This window comes from Acanthochromis polyacanthus, chromosome 21 (assembly GCF_021347895.1).
Source record: "Acanthochromis polyacanthus isolate Apoly-LR-REF ecotype Palm Island chromosome 21, KAUST_Apoly_ChrSc, whole genome shotgun sequence".
NCBI classification, from domain to species: domain Eukaryota; kingdom Metazoa; phylum Chordata; class Actinopteri; family Pomacentridae; genus Acanthochromis; species Acanthochromis polyacanthus.
In genome coordinates, this window is record NC_067133.1 from 4811114 (window position 1) to 4832449 (window position 21336).

The 21336-nt window shown below is 39.7% G+C and overlaps 1 protein-coding gene across 1 annotated transcript in view; it reads right to left on the minus strand.

Annotated features, from left to right (window-relative positions):
* LOC110965853 (meiosis inhibitor protein 1) overlaps positions 1-21336 on the minus strand; it is a 74149-nt gene that overhangs the window by 15002 nt on the left and 37811 nt on the right. Inside the window, 9 exon segments of the mRNA XM_051941485.1 lie at positions 3229-3709; positions 4331-4364; positions 5315-5399; positions 5726-5898; positions 9716-9826; positions 11658-11771; positions 19203-19392; positions 19667-19798; positions 20020-20205. Of these exon segments, the coding sequence (XP_051797445.1) occupies positions 3229-3709; positions 4331-4364; positions 5315-5399; positions 5726-5898; positions 9716-9826; positions 11658-11771; positions 19203-19392; positions 19667-19798; positions 20020-20205 (1506 nt within the window).

The following is a 21336-nucleotide window of genomic DNA, read 5'->3' on the forward strand; positions in this document are numbered from 1 at the left end:
AGAGGAGAGAAGGAAAGGAAATGAAAGAAAAGTAGAGAAGGAAAGGAAAGGAGAGGAGAAAAGAGGAGAGGGGAAAAGAGGAGAGGGGAAAGGAGGCAAGAAGAGGAGAAAAGACGAGAGTTGAGGAGAGAAGAGGAAAGGAAAGAAATGGAGAGAAGAAGAGAGGTGAGAAGGAAAGAGAGGAGGGGAGAGGAGAGGGGAGGAGAGGAGAAGATAAGAAGAGAGGACAGAAGAGGAGAGGAACTCTGGTGCTGCAGTGTTTCCTCCTGCCGCTGAACCGGTGCATCAAGAGGAAAAAGAGCAAAACAGAGGAAAGAGAAGGGGAGTAGGCAACTGTTACTCATATCAGCTGCCGAACAGCAGACTCCAGAGCACTGAACCATGGAACTGAAACTGAGTTCAGCAATAGTCTTTTACAGAGAGGAAGTGCTACTGGTGTGGAACCAGAGACTGCCCTGCTGCAGCATAGGCAGATAATAAAAAAGAAATACAAGCATAATATGCAATTATCACATAGTTCCACAAATTTCATCCAAAAGATGCACAGTAGATGGTAATAAAAAAGATTCTTTATGGTTTAGGGTTAACTTGCTGCCTTTAGCCTAAACTTTTTTGGCATTAGTCAGATTTTGCACCATATTGGTTCTGTCCTTTCAGCCACCTCACACAAGAAATGCTTCACCTTTTTAATGTGAAATGAATGCTGGTGAGACTCAGCCTGTAGCAGGAAGCAACCAAAGCCGATACACCGGCTACATGTAATAACAATTCCAAGACCGATGCAATTGCTCTGGATATGTGTGGCATTTCATTATGCTAACTGCGAAATCAATCGGAATCTCATTTTCTACACAACTGTGTTTGTGAAAGGCAGGTTCAATGTCATGCTGTAAAGGTTTTAGAGATTACCGTTATGTTACCTCCTTTGCAGAATAAACGGTGGACTGACAGTAATCGTATCACCATTTATGCCCTCATCTGTATAAGTAATGGATCTCATGTTTCTGTATTTGAGGACAGGCAAACACCGATAATGTCATTGTGATGCTGCTGTATTCAATTCTTGGAATGAACATATCTTTACATATTGATGTTCTTATTGCATTTGATGCACAAGAGCGGATTTACAGAATAGAGAGCAGAGGTGTCAAACATACGGCCCACAGGCCAAAACCGGCCCTCCAGAGTGTCTCTTTTGTTGTTGGTGTGTGTTGTTTGTCTCATATTTTTGTCATTTTGTGTCTCGTTTTTGTTAATCTGTGTCTCGTTTTTGTTCATTAGTGTCTCGTTCTTGTCATCTAGTTTCTCATTTCTGTCATTTTGTCTCGTTTCGGTTCATTTGTGTCTCGTTTTTGTTATTTTGTGTCACATTATTGTCATTTTGTGTCTCGTTTTAGCCGGTTTTTGTCATTTTTGTCAGTCTTGTTTTTGTCATTTTGTCTCATTTTTGTCATTTTTTTGTCTCATTTCTGTCGTTTTGTGTCTCATTTCTGTCGTTTTGTGTCTCATTTTTGCCATTTTGTCTCGTTTTTGTCAACTTGTGTCTCATTTTTGTTGTTTTGTGTCTCATTTTGTCTCATTTTTGTCAATATGTGTCTCGTTTTGTCATTTTGTTTCTCGCTTTTGTCAATTTGAGTCTCATTTTTGTCAACTTGTGTCTGGTTTTTTATCATTTTGTGTTATTATTTTAGCTACTTTGGGTCTTATTTGTGTCATTTTGGGTCTTGTTTTTGTTGTTTTGTGTCTTTTTTTTCACGAAAACAAAGGTGAGTTTGATACCCCAGTATTAAAGTATTGGTGTGCATCTTCATTTAGTTTAAATTATGTGCCTCTGTTCACCAGGCCACAATTTAAGACACTATTCTATGATTAAATGTCCTGGACTGGCTTACTCCCAAACCAATCCAACGCATTGGGTACTGTAGCACTCCACCTTTCATTACAACACAGGAATTTACTGTAGGTTGTTCTGTGTTAATTCATGCCTTCTACAAACAAGAATTGTGGGAAATGCAATGCTGCAGTGGTAGTCCCAGGAGTTGACTCATTCATGTTGTGAAGTAAAATCTATATTGCACTTAAGACGACTCGACAGTAAAAACAACAGCACTATCTGTAGCAATATTTACAATTTTACTGTATAACTGTTAGTTTAACGGTCAAATACAACCAGTAATGTCACTCCAATAATTTATGTTTCCCTAAATCTTTTCGGTTTGCTTTTCACATGCACATGGCCACACACAGTCGTGCATCCATGGCTCATTATACTGAAGTTACATTCATTTAATGGGGATAAACATACCAAGTACTTGTCAAATCCTAACCTTAAAATATGTCTTGATCTTAAAATTTGAATGATTTACATTATGTTGACATGCTTTTTTCCCCATAATGTGACCGAGTTACCAGATTTAGGTCCCCACAACATGAGGAATACCTGAACCACACACACAGACACACACACACACTCACCTCAGAATTTAATGATTTGCATTACTGGGACTGCTTTTGTCTCCAGATGGGAGGCAGATCCCCACAATGTGAATGTGTAAACAGTCTACACTGATTCCCACGACATAATTGAAGACCAGTTCATGATTTCCACATCCCTGTGTGCTTACTGATGTGGACCTTGAAAGCGGTCAGCGGATGTACATGCGACACACGTGGTTGCATTGCCCCTCACATTAAACAATGAAAAACACCCGGGGCTTCTGTGTGTGTTTCTGAAAGGCTGGCAGTGATATTGCACTTTTTATGGGATAAAGCAGCAGCTTACAGATTGATCTTGATAGCTCCTGAGGTGTGCCGAGCACAGTGGGCAGACATGGCGCAGGGTTTATAAAGAATTTAGAAATTCCCACTGTGCTTGCACGCCGTCGCTGGAAAGCACGTAGCTACAAATCAAAGCACCTCCAAAATCAGACAGGGAAGACTTCAATTGCAGCTGCTTAAATGATGAATTATAAAGGTGTGGATGATGGAGATCGTCCTCGCATAGACTCTTCTCCTGACATGCATTTGCCTTAAGCTGCAGTTGAGCAACATTTCTTTTCCAGTCACATAGTTTGCAGAACACCAGTACAAATTATGGGCTGCATATGGACGCCTGCAGAAGGGTAAGCACAGACTAAATTTATGGACCCTTGCATACACACGGATGTGGAAAGAATGAATCGGCTTTAATATAATTGGACTAATAGACATATTAGTACCCCCTAGTACCTGCAAAAGAAGTCCACTGAGGGCAGTTGAGAGGCACCGGGCCCCTCTGGAACCAAGCGGGTACAGAGCACCGTCTTCCACCCCGAGAGGTTTGGCCCCCACCAAGCCAGGACCAGCGCTCACAAACACCAGAGCGGATGCAAAGTCAGCATCAAGCAGAGCCTGCAGCAACCTCAAGTAGCTTACTGCAAAGAGAAAATGAGAGCGAGAGGGAAGAAAAGCAGACTGGTAAATGGCTGGAAAGGCAAAGGGAATTAACAGAATGATGGAACGGCTCAACACACAGGAGAGCCAGTGAAAGAGGAGTAGGCAAACAAATGTGGCGGCCCACAGGAGAAACAGATTCACAACACGACAGAAGGGAGTGAGTATGTGAGCATATAGAGTGGGAAGTGAAAATGTGAAATGGAAATAGACAGTAAAATCAAGTAGCAGAGGGAACAGAAGCGCACAGGAGGGGCAGAGGAACAGTTGAAATGAGCTGAGAGCAATTTTCGAAATGATATGCGACGGAAAGAGAAAGCAAGAAGTTAAAGATGCAGGTGCCAAGTGTAAAAAGTGGGTGAGGCAGTGAGAGAGAGGGTTGAAGGAAGTTCAGAAAGACTGAGGGAGCAAAGCAGTGATGGAGATAAAGAGAGAGACGGGGTCAAAAGGACTGCTAAAACACTGTGGACTCCAAACTGAGAGCTGCCAGCTATCTGAATAGCACTTACGCCATGTACACTGAAATTAGAGCTCTCTGAGGAAGAGTGGACTCAATTAGTGGCAGCAGAAAAGAGCGAGGAGAGACAGGGCAAAACGATGGAGAAACATGAAGAGTGGAAAAATAACGGTAGATTGGAAAGCAGTGGGGAGATAAAAACTGAAAGACAGATAGAGAGGATGATGAGTGAGTGAAGAGAGAGAGAGAAAGAAAGAGAGACAGTGGAGCGGAGGCTGCCTCTGCAGCTAATAGATCACAGCGACCCTGACAGGCCACTTATCCAGCTGACAGACAGAGACACAGGACCAGCAGGGATGATCTGTCTCCAAGTGCTGCAGTGGGATGTGGGCCACTTAATATAATGAAAGTGTGTGAAATGCATGCCTGAGGCTTGCTTACCTCCACTGAGGATCAAACTCTGACAAACAGTTACCTGTGTAGGCGTACATATGAGCCTAAATGAGGTGCACCCCCTTAGCATTAGGGATATACCAATGCAATCTAAAGGATCTGGATCAAGGATGATATAAGAATTTTTAACTGATTGTTCCGATGTTTGCATGTGCTGTCACACAGGTGTTGTATAGGGAGAGCACAATTTGTGGCAGGATGTTAGGGATACACAATTTTAATAACGTTCTTAATAAATGCAGCAATATCAATCAATAGTTAATTATTTGACAACACAAACTGAGCATAGTGGACATTATACTGGCAGCTCTGTCGGATGGATGTCATTAAGCGTCACAGGAGTTTTTGTCTTGGTGGCCCGTCATTAGCTAAACCCCCACAATGCTCCCTTCATACCAACAAGGAACTGTCCATCGCCCAAGTGATCGCTTCCTCCATGTCCTCCGCTTTAACAGTAAGAGGCTCAATCAGCTGCTACAGTGTGTATTATCTGAGCAAATGGCATCAGATTGACAGATACTAAATTATAAATGACTTGGATAGGATCAGGGGCAAAAAATCTTGATCAGGACATCTCAAATTAATATTCTAAGTTTTAAACAGTGTCACAATAATAGGGGATGCCTGACACTACTCACAACTAAAACCAAATTCGACTGACATATATTGAAGTATCTTGGTTTATACAACCTCCAACGTCTTTGCTACTGTTTGGGCAGGATAAAATTAGATACAATAAAATTACAGTAAGGTTATAGCTGAAAGGGCAAAAAGACAATGAAAAACGAAAAAACTTTGAGCTGTCCACAAATACAGAAGATCCTACAAGTATACTTCTATATTTTGTGGTTGCACGTTCTTGCTGTAACCATACATAGTGGCCACATTGCTCAAGAACTGCCTTGGTTTCTGCTGTCCGCAAGACACAAAGTCTTTTCAAGAAATCGAACGATAAAATGCCATGTTTGTTACCCAGCAGGAGATTGTCTGTGTTTCTTTTCTGAAGAAGAAGTCGCTGCACAGCTGTGTCCAGACTCCAGCTGATGCTCTTATGGACCTTAAATAATGGAGAAAGAGTGAAAGGAAAAGCAAGGGAGAAAGAAGGAGAGAGAAATCAGAGGTAAGACAAGATTAGGACGAAATCGTTGCGAGTGAGAATGCATTATCCCTGCAGTGTGCAAAGGGAGCAAAAGACGATTGTGCATTATTTTATACCACAAGCTTACAGTGATATGTATCAAACAAACCCATTTGGTGCTTTGTATTCTGCGTCCACATCTGAAGCTATACGCTCTGTTACTGTACGTTCCGTGTCTTGCCCTTGACTGTGTGAAGCTCTACACTGAACCTGTGATAAGAGAAAACCTGAGCTGTAGCGTGTACCTGAGCGGAGTGAACGCGCTGCAAGGTAATGAGGGAGGACAGGAGTAGATGGCAGCAGCACCGCAAGGCCAAAGGAGGACAGGCTGGTGGGGAGAGGGATGGAGCAGAGGAGGAGGAGATGACTGTCTGCAGCTGCTCCATCAGCCCAGTGTTGGAGAGCAGCATGGAGACAGCTGGGAAGGAGAAAGCACCATGTCACCACACTTAAAAATGACTCGTGCTTGCATGTCACTATACTGTAAGTGCTGCAGGTAAACACAAACAACACTGCAAACAAAAGCGCACTTCCATTTTTCTTTTGCACCAGTGAATTCTTTTTTAACATTAACCCTCCTGTTGCCTTCATTTACGGGCATAGTGTATCCAAAAATTCATAAAAAAAAAAAAAGTTCTCTGAATTTCTGAAAATTTGCAAAACCTTCAGGAAGAAAATTCCAATAATTCCTTAAAAGTTTCCCTCAAAAGCTGGATTTTTAAAAGAATACCTGAAATTTGGCAAGAAAATACTTGAAAATATTTTCAAAAAATGAGTAAAAATCTTCTAAAAATATCCTAAAAATATCTAAAGTGCTTACATATATACCAGTAAAACTTTTAATACTTTCTTTAAGAACATTCACATAAAAATCAACCAAAATCCAGCGAATTTCGCTGGATTTTGGTTGATTTTTTTGTGAATGTTCTTAAGAAACATTTTTAACGTTTCTTTTTTTCCCACCAAAAAATGTTCAAAGATTTCCCAAAAATGTTGAAAATGTGGACATGAGAAGTTTCACTGTGAAAACTTTTTTTTTTTTCCCCACATTTTCAAACTTTAAATTTTAAAACTGCAGGACAACATGGAGGTTAAATGGCAAATGATCTGCACCTACACACGTGGACAAAATTGTTGGTACCCCTCAGTTAAAGAAGGAAAAACCCACAATTCTCACTGAAATCACTTGAAACTCACAAAAGTAACAATAAATAAAAATTTATTGAAAATTAAATAATCAAAATCAGCCATCACTTTTGAATTGTTGATTAACATAATTATTTAAAAAAACAAACTAATGAAATAGGGCTGGACAAAAATGATGGTACCCATAACTTAATATTTTGTTGCACAACCTTTTGAGGCAATCGCTGCAATTAAACGATTTCTGTATTTGTCAATGAGCGTTCTGCAGCTGTCAACAGGTATTTTGGCCCACTCCTCATGAGCAAACAGCTCCAGTTGTCTCAGGTTTGATGGGTGTCTTCTCCAAATGGCATGTTTCAGCTCCTTCCACATATGTTCAATGGGATTCAGATCTGGGCTCATAGAAGGCCACTTTAGAATAGTCCAACGCTTTTCTCTCAGCCATTCTTGGGTGTTTTTGGCTGTGTGTTTTGGATCGCTGTCCTGTTGGAAGACCCATGACCTGCGACTGAGACCAAGCTTTCTGACACTAGGCAGCACATTTCTCTCCAGAATGCCTTGATAGTCTTCAGATTTCATCGTACCTTGCACACTTTCAAGACACCCTGTGCCAGATGCAGCAAAGCAGCCCCAAAACATTACTGAGCCTCCTCCATGTTTCACCGTAGGGACAGTGTTCTTTTCTTCGTATGCTTGGTTTTTGAGTCTATGAACATAGAGTTGATGTGCCTTACCAAAAAGCTCCAGTTTGGTCTCATCTGTCCAAAGGACATTCTCCCAGAAGCTTTGTGGCTTGTCAACATGCATTTTTGCAAATTCCAGTCTCGCTTTTTTATGAGTTTTTTTCAGCAGTGGTGTCCTCCTTGGTCGTCTCCCATGAAGTCCACTTTGGCTCAAACAACGACGAATGGTGCGATCTGACACTGATGTACCTTGGCCTTGGAGTTCACCTTTAATTTCTTTGGAGGTTGCTCTGGGCTCTTTGGATACAATTCCAACGATCCGTCTCTTCAATTTGTCATCAATTTTCCTCTTGCGGCCACGTCCAGGGAGGTTGGCTACTGTCCCGTGGGTCTTGAACTTCTGAATAATATGAGCCACTGTTGTCACAGGAACTTCAAGCTGTTTAGAGATGGTCTTATAGCCTTTACCTTTAAGACGTTTGTCTATAATTTTTTTTCGGATGTCCTGGGACAATTCTCTCCTTCGCTTTCTGTTGTCCATGTTCAGTGTGGTACACACCTTTTCACCAAACAGCAGGGTGACTACTTGTCTCCCTTTAAATAGGCAGACTGACTGATTATGAGTTTGGAAACACCTGTGATGTCAATTAAATGATAGTTTTCAATCTTTTATAGAGGTACCATCATTTTTGTCCAGGCCTGTTTCATTAGTTTGTTTTTTTAAATAATTATGTTAATCAACAATTCAAAAGTAATGACTGATTTTGATTATTTAATTTTCAATACATTTTTATTTATTGTTACTTTTGTGAGTTTCAAGTGATTTCAGTGAGAATTGTGGGTTTTTCCTTTTTTAACTGAGGGGTACCAACAATTTTGTCCACGTGTGTACATGGCATATCTTTAACTTGCTCCTGATTTTGAGTCGCACACGAATATATCTTGTCTTTAACTCGTGTATGGGAAGATTCAGTTACTACTTGATATCTGTTCTGTTGTCTGACGATAGAAATACAAAAATATTTAAATGAGAACAGCTTCATTGGGAATTCAGTGGATTCAACACCTCTCAGAAAATGTTCTACAAAAACTTAACATTTGAACCTTCATGAAGATATTAAAATATGTAAATTTTATCTAGATGTAATTTATACACTGACAACTGATTGAATCTTTAGATTTGGTTTAATTTAAAATGTGATAATTACACTGCAAAGGCATATCATTTTCGCTGCCGTTACATGGAGCCAATCAGGTCAACTCTAAGTACTCGACAAACTATAATTACATATTACGTGACGTTGGAATATCCTACATTTCGTTTTGACACAGAGGAAGGAGTTACTATTCCTGTGCACTTTACCAGCAGTTGAAAAATTGTCTAGCCTGATCCTGGAATAACTAGCATTTATAAACTCACCACTAGTGACAAAGAAGCAGAGGGCAAATAAAAGCACCACGCAGTAGAAGCAGTAAGGTAATACTATGGGTATAATTAGCTCTGCTTCCCGATGGCGTCCCTGCTGTCTGGCCAGCAGTTTCACCTTATTAGCTACAAACCAGCTCATTGCTGACCTCTGCTGAGTTTTTTTCCCCCCTTAGATGCTTGTGCAGGAACACATTTTAGCTAGTGAGAGAATCAATCAAACACATGTCTTTGGCAAGAGCCGGTGCAATGATTCAACATGTTTTAAATCATCCAGAAATAATGCTATCAATCCATTTATTATGCTCCATGGTAGAGACATTTCTTTTCGGTTTTGGCTCACTGATTTAGATTTCGTCTGGGTTTGCTGAGTGGTTTTGTTTTTAGACAGAGATATGGGATAAAAGCTTTAGTGGAGCCCATCTGCATAAAGCAAATAAAGTGATTGTGCCCACCCTTCTGAGGGCGTGTGCGTGTCTTTGCTTTACGAGACATCTGTGAACTTAGTCTACATATTACTGTGTGGGTGAGTGTTTGTGTGCGGTTTCGTCTGTGCACTACAGATATTTAGATTTAGCAAGGTGACAACACAACCCCGAGTGCTGATCATGCTGGTGTACAAATGTGCGAGGAGCTCCCAGACTTGAAAATGTAACAAAAAATACGTATCTGAGACGATGAGCCGCACCAAGAACAAATTCTGTGTGACAGTATGTAAAGCTGTACAGCTGGTGCCAGCTTGCACGGTTATTATTTCTAATGTGCTCCAGTGCTACACGGATCAAGGTCATCCTTTCGCTTCAGTCAAACAACGGAAAAGCAAGAGTAATTGAGAGACAGAAAGAGATGAGAGAGGAACATGGTGACACTGAGGGCGAAGGAGGTAGATTGTGTGACAGATGCAATGCTGAAGGAGGGGGAGAAAACACTCACACAGAGATAGACAGAAGGAAGAGAGGCGGTAACTAAGTGTTTCTAACCTCTGTCAGTGCAGTGTGCAGGGGGCAGACTCAGGCAGCAGTACAAGTAGCTGAGGGCAGGCAGGAGGCTCTCTGTGTTCGTAGGCTTCAGTCTCGCCGCTGTGTTACTCACTGACGCACACAGATACACACATTTTGTTGTGTTTACGTCATGCAGAGTGAATTACAATGAACCACATTTATTTCTTGGAGACGACTATTACCACAACATATGGAGTAGTGAGAGTGCCAAATTTTAAAAAAAAAGAATCTATGAAAGAATAAGCAAATAAGAGTGGAAATATAAAGACGAATAAATGAAACAAAAACATAAATGATGTTGCTACATAAAGAAAAAAATGAATCCATAAAAGATCAGGCTAATAAATGTACAAATATAAAGGCAAATAAATAAAATATTTTAAAAAATAAGAAGAAATGTGCTTATAAAAAATAAATAATGTGACAATATAAAGCAATATTAATCAAAAAAGCAACATTTAATGTCGCTTTAAAAGCAAAGGAAAAGCACATTTCTTATCTACTTATCTTTATATTTCTACTTTTATTAGCTTTTTCTTTTATGCATTCATTCTTTTACAAATATTGTTTTACATTGCCACATTATTTTATTTATCATTTCTAAGCACATTTCTTCTCGTATTTAAAAATTATTTTACTTATTTGTCTTTATATTTCTACTTTCATTAGCCTTTTGTTTAATGGATTCATTTTTGATTAACATTTCTTTATATAGCAACATTATTTATTTTATATTTGATTTACTCATCTTTATATTTACACTTTTATTTGCTTATTCTTTTATAGATTTGCGTTTGCAACTCGGCACTCTCACTACTCCATAATAACAGTCATTTACATAAACTTAATTATAAACCTGACCTTAAATGTCAGTCGTTCTTTTCCGTTAATCTGATTGTGTCTGTGTTCAGTGTTTAGGAAATCGTAAATAATCTGTTAGTTACTTGAATTTCTTGATAAGCTTGCTCTCAGATTTGGAGTAGTCTTTTCTTTATTTTATAGTTGCATTATTATGTTTATACATCACTTGATATTGTGTCCACTCTAACATGCATGTCAAATATCACATTCATACATCTGAATGAAGCCGAAAGGGAACGTTTAAAGGGACCTGTGTCTGAATGACAGCATACCATTACTTTAGCTGACCGATGAACACAGTGGCTCACTGCTCTGTGTAATATATCATCTGCAGTGCTGTCAAACACATTTTATCCCAGACAAATGTTCAGACATGATGTGATGTAAGAGACAAAATGTGACAAGATGAGCTTTATGCCATGTGTCCCACCGGGCAGTGAAGACTGAATTTATCTGATCTGTGAAAATGTCAAAGATGATGGGCTGGAAAATTTAACTAACATCACAGGATGAGGTTCCACTACGGCGGTAAAAAGACAAGTGGTTACTCCCAGAGAGGGTTTCTACCATCAAGGCAAAAAGCAAAGCAAATTGGACTCCAGTCAAACTTTGGAGATAGAATTTGCCAGATACAGCTACTAAACTTTTTTGAACATTTTCATCTGCAGATCAGCAGAAAGTGCTTCTCCGAGTATATTTGTGAGGATGATATTTAATCAAAGATGAGCAAGGATTCCCTATTATGAACAGGTAAACATGGAAAAAGTCAGCAAGAACAGATCAGGTGCTGAATAGAGAGGTATCTCACTGGATGATTATGTATCTGTAAGGTTTATTATTTAAGTAGTCTGTTACTGAAAGAACTAAATAAATGGTGTGTCTGTATTGTTACTGCATTTCTGTATGCTTGCATATAAGACAGAAAATGTGTGATCACAATGTAGCAAGCATATTATTAAATCTGCTTCTAATCTAGGTGACCTGCAGATAAGATGGATAAATGCTGTGAGCAAAAGAGGTGTGTTCAGTACGACCTGTCAGTAGCAACCTTCGGCCTCACCATGGTAGAGCAGCTTGAAGTGCGCTCCTTCCATTTCACTGTAGGGGGAGGTTGAAGGCGGGTCACAGGTCTGTGTAGCACAAAGCAGCTTCAGCAGCAGAGGGAGTGAATTCACTGCTCCACAAAGAGGGAAAGAAACAAAGCACAACTGTAAAACAAAGAGCTTGTCTGACAGAGTGAAAGATGAGGGAGTGACAGAAGTAAAAGGCTGCTTGATGCTCATCCTGAATTAGCATTTCATCTCACCTCATTACTAAGTGAAACGCGATGTTCCCAGAGTATTTATCAGCAAAGCCAAACAGAGGGCATGGTTCAGACACTGTTCACAGAGGAAATTCTTAAAACTCTGTACCCAAACACTGCCAGCAGATTTTAAAGGTGTGACATCGATGAAGAACTGCCACAATGACACTATTTATTAGAGCAAGAAAGTGTAAAGACAGGTAGAATTTTCGAATTTTCAACTTTTTAATGGCTATGGAACTAGCCGTGTAACATGAATCTGTGAAAATTAAATCCAATCTAATCAAAATCACTTTATTTTACATGTCTAATTTGATAACTGCACCAGATTCTGTACAATTCTGTAAATAACAAAAAAATCTGCGCTCCTCAACATAATCAAGAAGCCATCAGTGCAACCAATGAGCAGGTAATAAAAATTATGGAGTATTTTGCATATACAGGGATGAACTGCATGTTGAAGATAGGAGACAAGTATGGAAACAAATAAAAAAATCTAAGTACTAAAATATCAACAGCAAGTAGAGCCACCACTTTTTTCCCAGTACTGGTAACTCTTGTGGACACTGGAAAATTGTTGTACATGTTCACTGCAGGTTTTTACATTTTTGCAAGTAAAATAATCACAGAAATATTTTAGTTTTCTTGTATGATTTACGGCATTTGAGCTCTGTTCTACAGCACAAAAGACATTTTGAGTTCTCTTTGTTTCTAGCCACGGTTGTGCTGTTGCCACTGCAGTACAAAAATTACCTCACAGTAAATAACAATGTGCCAGGAGCAAAGAAACGGCCAGAAAATTCTTGGAGTTTGATGGGTTAAGCAAGGGAGAGTAATCTGCAATGACTTGTGGACCTTATGAATTTGTGGCTTGCAGTGCAGAACAGTCCCCTACAGGGAATAGCTAAGGCTAAGATCTTAGAGTCTCTGCGTTCATTGATTAAACTCCCCTTTCCATGAAAATAATCCCTTTGTCTTTATATAGCTTAACTCTATGCTATTGCTGCTCTAGAATGGGAAGATCTCCATAAAGTCCACATCTGTCTCTCTCCACCCACCCCACTGACTTGATGCAGCTTGAGCACACCAGCTCACTTATGAGTTTATTGAAACTCTGTGAAAAAAACATTAAACACTACAACCTGGATGTAGAATAGTGACACAGAAAGCCAAATTATTACTCTACCAAGGAATGCGGTGGAGTTATGTGACGATCGGTGTATATTTGTCTGTCTGTCCATCTGTCTGTCTGTCTTTGTGCAACATTATTCAAAAACGGCTCAACGGAATTGGATGAAATTTTCAAGGAAGGGCAGAAATGACACAAGGATCACCTGATAAGATTTTGGCAGTGATGCAGCTTATAGTCTGGATCAGATACTGGCATGCGTCACTGTAACTATGACAACAAGTGAACACTACATCAGCTGCCTGCTAACGATCACATGATTGCGATCCTACTACAAATCGAGTGCTGTAGACTTATCGGGACTTATCCGTCAGAAATCATACAACAACTGAGCAGCCTTGATGGAGTACTGCTCTCTCTGAGTGCTTTCCTTGCTCTTCAGTTTGCTACTTCAAACCCTGGAAGTCTGAATTTGCGACTGTCACAACCGTTTCAAAATACAAATGCACAGCCATGGCGTTGACAACTTATTTCTCTCATGATGTGTCTTCTAGCATATAAAAACATCACACGAATATATTTATTTATTCAAAACTTTGCCACACACACTTTACCGTGCACATTTTTACTACCAATGTTCCAGATCTGGCCCCACGAAGGTTTGAGGGTGGAAGGAAGAGGCAGGGAGAATTAAGAGTGGAAGCGTGAAGAGGAACACGAGGTGAAAGGAGGCAAAGGTCAGGAGTACTCTCACAGCAAAGAGACTGGAGGAAGATCAGGCAGAATAGTCATCTACATACCCCTTTCACCACTGTAGTGCATAACATTAAAAGATGTTCCCTCGGGACGCCGCCGCATTGAAGCTAATATAAAGCATATATTAATGCAAATTACAGTGGGCTGAAGTGGAACACATGCAGGGATAACAGTCTGTAGTCCCCTCAGGGCCTGGGATGAGCAGAAAGCAGGCAGAGGCTAACCACAGCAACAGTTCCTGAATCCCCAGCTGGCACACTGATGTTGTGCCCTTCAGCTGTGCTCATTAACCTGGTCAAGTATACAGACATAATAATACCATCTGGCGGACACCTCTACCAAAAAGCCCTTCACAGCGCCCAGTATGCATACATGAAGCTGAACCTGTAGGAATTAAACCAGCACCGACTTTATAAATAATAATCAAAAAGCATCTTCAACTAACTTTTGCAATTTTAGAATTCCTGTAGCAATTTTTCCTCCTCATCTCAACATTCACGATATGCTTCTATAGAAGATTCTGTACTCTGCTGGAAACATTTGAGAGATCAGCAGGATCATTTCCACCGACTTGTATTGTGATCACTACGCTTTTGTTAACTACCTAAACTGTTCTTGACTTAATTATTCAGAGAAAACGAAGTCTGTTTTACAAGAGTTTTGTCTAATTGGTGATAATTTGACAGTATTTGGAAATAGTACAAAAGAAGTGGAGTTGTCTCTTACAAGAAATCTAACAAATACTGCACACTACTGACAAAACACAATAAGTAGTTTGCTGGATTTAATCTACCAATGTCCAATTAAGAACTTATACAATGGAACAAATCTACAAATTGTCCCCTCTCAAGAACACAAAATTAAAAAACATTGCATGATAGAAACTTTAGGACAACAGATACTATTGTCTGTAGAAAATAAATCAGTATGCTAGAAAAATAAGTCTCTCACATCCCATTGTCTGTGTTGTATAACGATGTTGGAACGATTTGTTTTAACAAAGGTTTAATGGCTCCTCCAGTCCTACATTAATAAGGGGCGACAGTGTTTGGGGAAATGTTTTAGCATTTCAATTCAATTTTAAAGTAAGCAAGTTTTCAGGAGAGAGCTTGTGATTGCATTTCTGTTGAAACTAAGTTTGCTTGGCAGGGCAGTTAGACAGAAAAGCACCACCACATGCCACATTAACTATACATATACAAGCCTCAACATCAGAATGACTGACAGGAGATGTGGATAACACTGATCATCTCATTGGAATGCAGTGTTCTCCTGGAAACCTTTGGTAGTACCATTGACGTAGATCTTTTACCATTAATTACCTGAGTTTGACTGTCTGGAAGAGATATCTAGAACATCATTCTGACTAGACAAAACAACAGTGAGTCCTATTTGTAATTCAGGTTTAACTATTGCTGCAGATATTTCAGACTGTTGTGCATGATGTTGCTTATCCAAGGATTCCCATTGGATATTGGTCCATCAAAGCATTTGAACAATGTTAGCAGAAATAACAGCTACTATGGTGGATAATGTCAATAGAAAATGTCATTAAATGCAAAGGGCTCATCAGCAAAGACTTTGTAGAGTGAGAGGATTGTTTGTTAGAGACTTGTGGTTGAATTTTGGCCTCAGGCTGCTCTGACATGGCTATAACACGACTTGTCATACGCAGTTATGGTTGCACTTCAGCATGTTTGCAAAGCAACCCACCACCACTTCCCACAAGCCATAGCTTCAAACGTAACTAGAGATAACTACAGCTTGCTTTCATCTAGTCAGAACTCTAATTCAAGGTATGCAATTACATCTTGACAAGGAAGAATTGCAGTTGAAGATATGTAGACTATTCTGAGTGGTTCAAATTTAAGCCATGCCAAACAGACAATGTACATACTTTGAACTGAGATAAAAGATACCGTGAAGTAAAATTGTGACTAGTCAGAATACAACTCTAGATATTTCTGTAGCAGTAGTGACCTCCCCCAGCATGACAACGCATCCATATTGCAAGAACTGCTTCGAAACGGCCTGACCTAAACCCGATCCAGATGGTTTTGGGATGAGATGGACCACAGAGTGAAGGCAAAAGGGCCAAAGAGTGCTCGGCATCTCTGTGAACTCCGTCAAGACTGTTAGAAAACCATTTCAGATGACTACCTCATGAAACTCATGGAGAGAATGCCAAGAGTGTTCAAAGCGACAAAGAACGAAAGGTGTTGACTTGACCTCCAGATCCTTCATATCCCAATCCAATTCAGCCTCCAGTGGATGTGCTGGAACAAGCCTAATCTACAGACCTTACTACCCACAGATGAGACGTCCATGTCACAGTCAGAGCTGTTTTTGTTTTGTCACTACAAGGTTCACCAACACAATATTAGGCAGGTGGTTTAAAGTAATGTTTAATCAGTGTACATAAACTCACTATAAACTTCACTGTTCTGTAGCTTAAGTACAAATTCAATCCAACATAACATTTTTACATGTTTGAGCTTCAAGATGAATGATTATGCATTTAAATGAGTGTGAGAGAGAAACAAAACAAATATCATTAAACAGTCTTCCTACTGTCTCTTCATATGAACCAGAAAGAAAATGATGCCAAGCAGAATGACCCAACAAATGCAAATCAGTACAGCTCTTTTTTTTCAAAAATGTTTCTATATTTGAGAATAACTGAAGTAAGTGTTTTGCAGTATGTTGCAGAAACATAATTAAAATCACTGCCTAATGAACCTATTAGTCCATGTACATTATTTTGTAGAGGCTTTTGTCGTGTATGCTAATTTTATATCACTGTTTAAATTTCCAATAACATTTGTTGTGCTAATCATTGCAGGTTTATTGTTTTGAGGATGAATTAACTGTTGTAATTAATTAAAAGTCTTAAGAGATTTTACAGAATTAATCCCTAAAATCTGAATTGCTGATAAAATGTGAATTTACAAGCCTTATCCAGACACAGTTTGCTCTAAACATTTGCTTAGAGCATTTTACTTGTCCTCTGTATTGAGTTTAAGTTTCAGTGACAATTACCACCTGTGTCACATTTCCTACGTATCATGCTTCTCGTCAGTGCTAATGGTAGTGGAAAGGGAGTAGACGGCAAAATGTTTTCTCCTGCTAATGATGTGTTTAGGATGGCCAAGCTAAATGTACCTCTACCTGGGTGTCTGTGATGTTATCTCACCTGTGCACTGACCCAACTGATTGCATAACACTGAAGAAAATGTTCTTCTTGATGCTGCCAACATTTATACTGGGTCTTATTAAGGCAAACAGACATTGGTGTCCAGACAATATGAAACAATGACAACACTGGCAAGTCTGCATTAGTTTGTGAAGAAAAACTGGTATCCTCTGTATCCAAAACTTTAAACAATGTTATCCAGGTCTCCACAGTAATCTTGACAGTTGTGGTATCAGGTATGTCGGTAAGTTTTGACTCAATTAAGCGACGTTCAAAATAAATATATTTATGTAAAAAAATGTTTTCAGTCAATATGGAGACATGAGCATCTGAATGCAAATAGCTCAGGTGTGGGTGCTGCTGGCTGTTTAGAAAGCTGATTTTTAATTGAGTAGATCTTTTAGTGTTCGCTGTGTGGGGAGAAAAACGACAGCGTGCATTTGATCTATTACATTTCACAGTGCAGGAGCTCGTTGCATGAATCTGTGAGTGTGTGTGTGTCTATATTATATACATACTGCATATAAATCAGCTTGTGCTGAGCAGAGAAGAGACAATTTCATCAAAAGCTTTTATTCTGTTATACAAAGATTTAATATGCACAATCGAGGCTGAACAGCAAAACTGCATCAAATACAGTAAACTGCAAGATTTACTTGAATGTATCAACTGTAATTTAGACTGTCTGTGCTTTAATGAGACGTAACTGAGCATCAGGACAAATCAGCTGGCATTAATCTTCATACACGACAGTGAACGCTGACTTTGTTGATGAAGAATGGACGATAATTTTTCTGTGCGAGGGAATAAATGCATGGCTGCAGTGGTGAATTATGCAGCCCCAAGCGTCAGAGATATTGTGTTTTTATATGCTAGAAGACAAATCATGAATAAAATAAACCTTTCACATCACGGCTAAGCATGTCTACCTGGGAAACTGCAGTATGTGTGTGCCTCAAAAACCCATACTCACATACTTTCATAATTAACAATCCTGTCAGTTTGCAGGGTTGAACATTCTGTATTCTTCAGAATCTGTTCAAACATGCATGATTGAATTACCCCAATATTTCAACTCTCCATTGTGCAGCATTGAGCATAATTGTAGGTGAGCTTCTGTGCTCAAGTAGGAAGGGTTGGGAGGAGAGAGCAGAACAGGGCTTCATAGACTCTAAAGGACGAATCCTTTATATCATATAGTTATATCTAAGTGATTTTAAGGCAGTCAGGGGTTTATTTTCATTGAGAAAATTTCTAAATGTGTAATTTTGATATATAGAGATGAGTTTTGGGGAATTTAATCCAACTCAGTAAAGAAGATTGAAGCATGATCAGTCTAAATATGGCCGTAATGTATGGCTAAGCATAGAAGTAAAAAAAAAAACAACAGAGAACTGAGGAGACATTTAAGGTAGAAGAAAGGTGGGTCATGTCAGCAGAGCAAGCAGCCACTGTGTAGTTTTTATTGCCAAAACAATAAAACAATTATCTGTTTTATGAACCCAGAAACTGTTCAGAGAAATAACCTGATAAAGTGCTATTACTGAAACAGTCAGATTAAATTAGAGGAAATAACATGTCTGAGTGTACGTTTGAGTCTTTGTGAATATGCTTTTATGGTCTACACAAGTATTAGTAATGTATTAGTAATGTTTTACACATGTGGTTAGCTCCGACAACAGACAGGGTGTGGTTCAGAATACAACTTTAACAAAAACTGCTTTGCGATTCAATTTTGGAATCACAAATATTATGATGAATGCTGCTTCTTGACTGGTTCATTTAAACTGAGCAAATTACTGTTAGATCATGGAGCTTCAGGTGCCATAAAGATGTAATAGTGTGCAATTGATCTATGCATGAGCCAAAGACAGCTGACAGAAGCATAATCAAAACTCTTCCAATTTTCAGAAACTTTCCAGGAAGATTTTTTATTTTCCATTTTTTGCTAGCCATGCAACATTTTTCCTAAAAAAAGCTTAATGGAGATTCTGATTGATTTGGAAAGCCCTTGAATACTTCTAATGTAAATTACAGGGAATCAGTTTGTCCTATATGGTTCATTTCGGAACATCTCATTTCATTTGTTTTGATACACTTGAGTCACACATCCCTGCACAGATTTCTGCTATAAAACAATTTTTCTTTGAAGATGCAACAGGTATTTCTATATTTCTACAATATCTCTACAAAATCTAGACATTTCTGTCAGATTATTTCTTACCTTGTGCAGGGTTTCCCTGTCCAAGCCGATGGCCCACGTTCTCCACGCTAACTCGCTGCAAAGCCTGGAGCAGGGCCGTCCGAAGATTTGCACACAAGTCTGTGTCATAGTCTCTCTGGCTGTGCAAAAAAACCTCCATCACACCTAAAACTCGCTCTGCCAGGGGAGCCTCTCTGGTGCAAACCATGTCCTGTAATCATACAGTCAATTAAAAAGATTGGCACAGCTTTTAATTCAGAGTACCTCTTGGTACCAGCAGTATGCAGTGAAGCCAACCAGTTACACAATGCAGGTTAACGACAAATGGGACACAGCTATGGGACACAAGTTAGACTGTTGCCTCAGGCTTTACAAATTGTCCTGCTTCGGTGTTCAATAAATCAGCACATCAGCCAGCATTAAAATGTGTTTTCACTTTTACACGGCCAAGTTCTTAAATCTGAGCCTCTGTTTGGGGTTCTCACCAGGAGGGTGAGAATGACAGCTGGATATTTGTCCATCAGAGTCAGCAGCTCCACGGTTTCTGGGTCCACCTCCTGATCCTGAGCCTCATTTGCGTGACTTTCTCTCTTCTCATCCTTCCTCTGCATGTCTGTCTGCACCCAGGAGTAAAATCCAACCACCTTATCATCAATACTGGTTTTAATTTGTGAGAGTTCAAAGTGAACTGAACAGAAACACACTCTCTAATGAATCCCTAACAGTTCCTCTGCTGGAGTCAAATTAGTGAAACTTGCTGGAATGTACCAAGTAAAGGGAGTTCAATCAAAGCAATAAATTTGAGTCTGAGATAGAAATGTAACAGATGTACTCTTACCTTGATCTGCTCTACATTGGGGTGGTGAGTTTGCTTGGTCAACCAAAGTTCCAAAACCAGGGGCTCAAATTTATTTGCGAGCTCTGGATAGCCACAGATGAAGTGGAGGAGAGCAGGATGGTGAAAGTAGAGGGAAGTGAAGCTTTGGCAGGAGGAGAGAGCCTTGCTGATGCAGTTCAAAGAAGCCTTGGGTAGGACAGTATAGAAAGACTGAGTACTTTCTTGAAGATAAGTGTGCCTATTCAAGTTTAAAAAAAAATGCAGTTCTGAAACCATTTTCTTCACAATTCAAATGTCAGCCTCCTTTTAAGCCCTACAGTGGCAGAGCCTCAGATAAATTATGACTCCTGTAATGTACTGGTATTCATAGTAAACACAGTATATGCTATTGAGCAATTTGCGAGAGGATGTGTCATGTTCTTTGGAAAAAGCCATTTTTCTCAGAAAATGTCATTTGTACCACTGACATGTGAGAATATGCTACTTTTTTTTTTTTTTTTTTTTTGTCTGCATTTATTCTCATTGTTTAACTCCATGAAAGGGGTGTCAACACTTTATGAGATTAATGCATATTTTAGTCTTGCAGCCAAATATCTTATTATTTGGTGCATGCGTGTGACCATCACCAGCCCTCCCTGAAAGCTAAGCTGACACTTTTTATTACATTACCCTGTTTAAGAGCCAGGGAGGGCAGTGCTACACCTCAGTGGTGATGTGAGGGAAACAAAGGGGTGGACAGGACGAGAGGGGATGGACAGGGACAGGGTCTAGCAAGCAATGCTATTACATCTGAAGAATATCAGGTGTTGTGCTATTCCCAACTAATAATTACCCATCAATAAGACAAAAAAGCAAACACATACACAAGAGAACAGAAAACCAAACAAACAATAAATAAATAAATAAATGAAAGAATAATTAGCCAGACAGTACTAAACACCATAGTTGTGGGTGTCATGTTAGTATAGAGTGGAATAGGCCAGATGATACTAGAGGAAGATACTAGAGAAAAGGAGAGAGGGTTAGTTTGAGATTAGACTCTGGAGAGAGTCTCAGCACATTCCGGCGGGTCCCATCACTGCTCAACAGCGGAACTCGACAGGAGCTGGTGGGACCTGAGCAAACATGCACATGCAAGTGTGAAAGACCCCGAAGCCAGAACAGCCATCACAGCAGTGCAGTGCCAAGCCGACAGGGCACCCCCCACAGGCCGAGGAGCCACGGGGCAGCGCCCCCAGAGAGCAACCGGGGCCACCATGTACCACACGGACCCCGAAGACAAGAGGGCGCAGCTACCAACACCCCCAGCACGCCGGA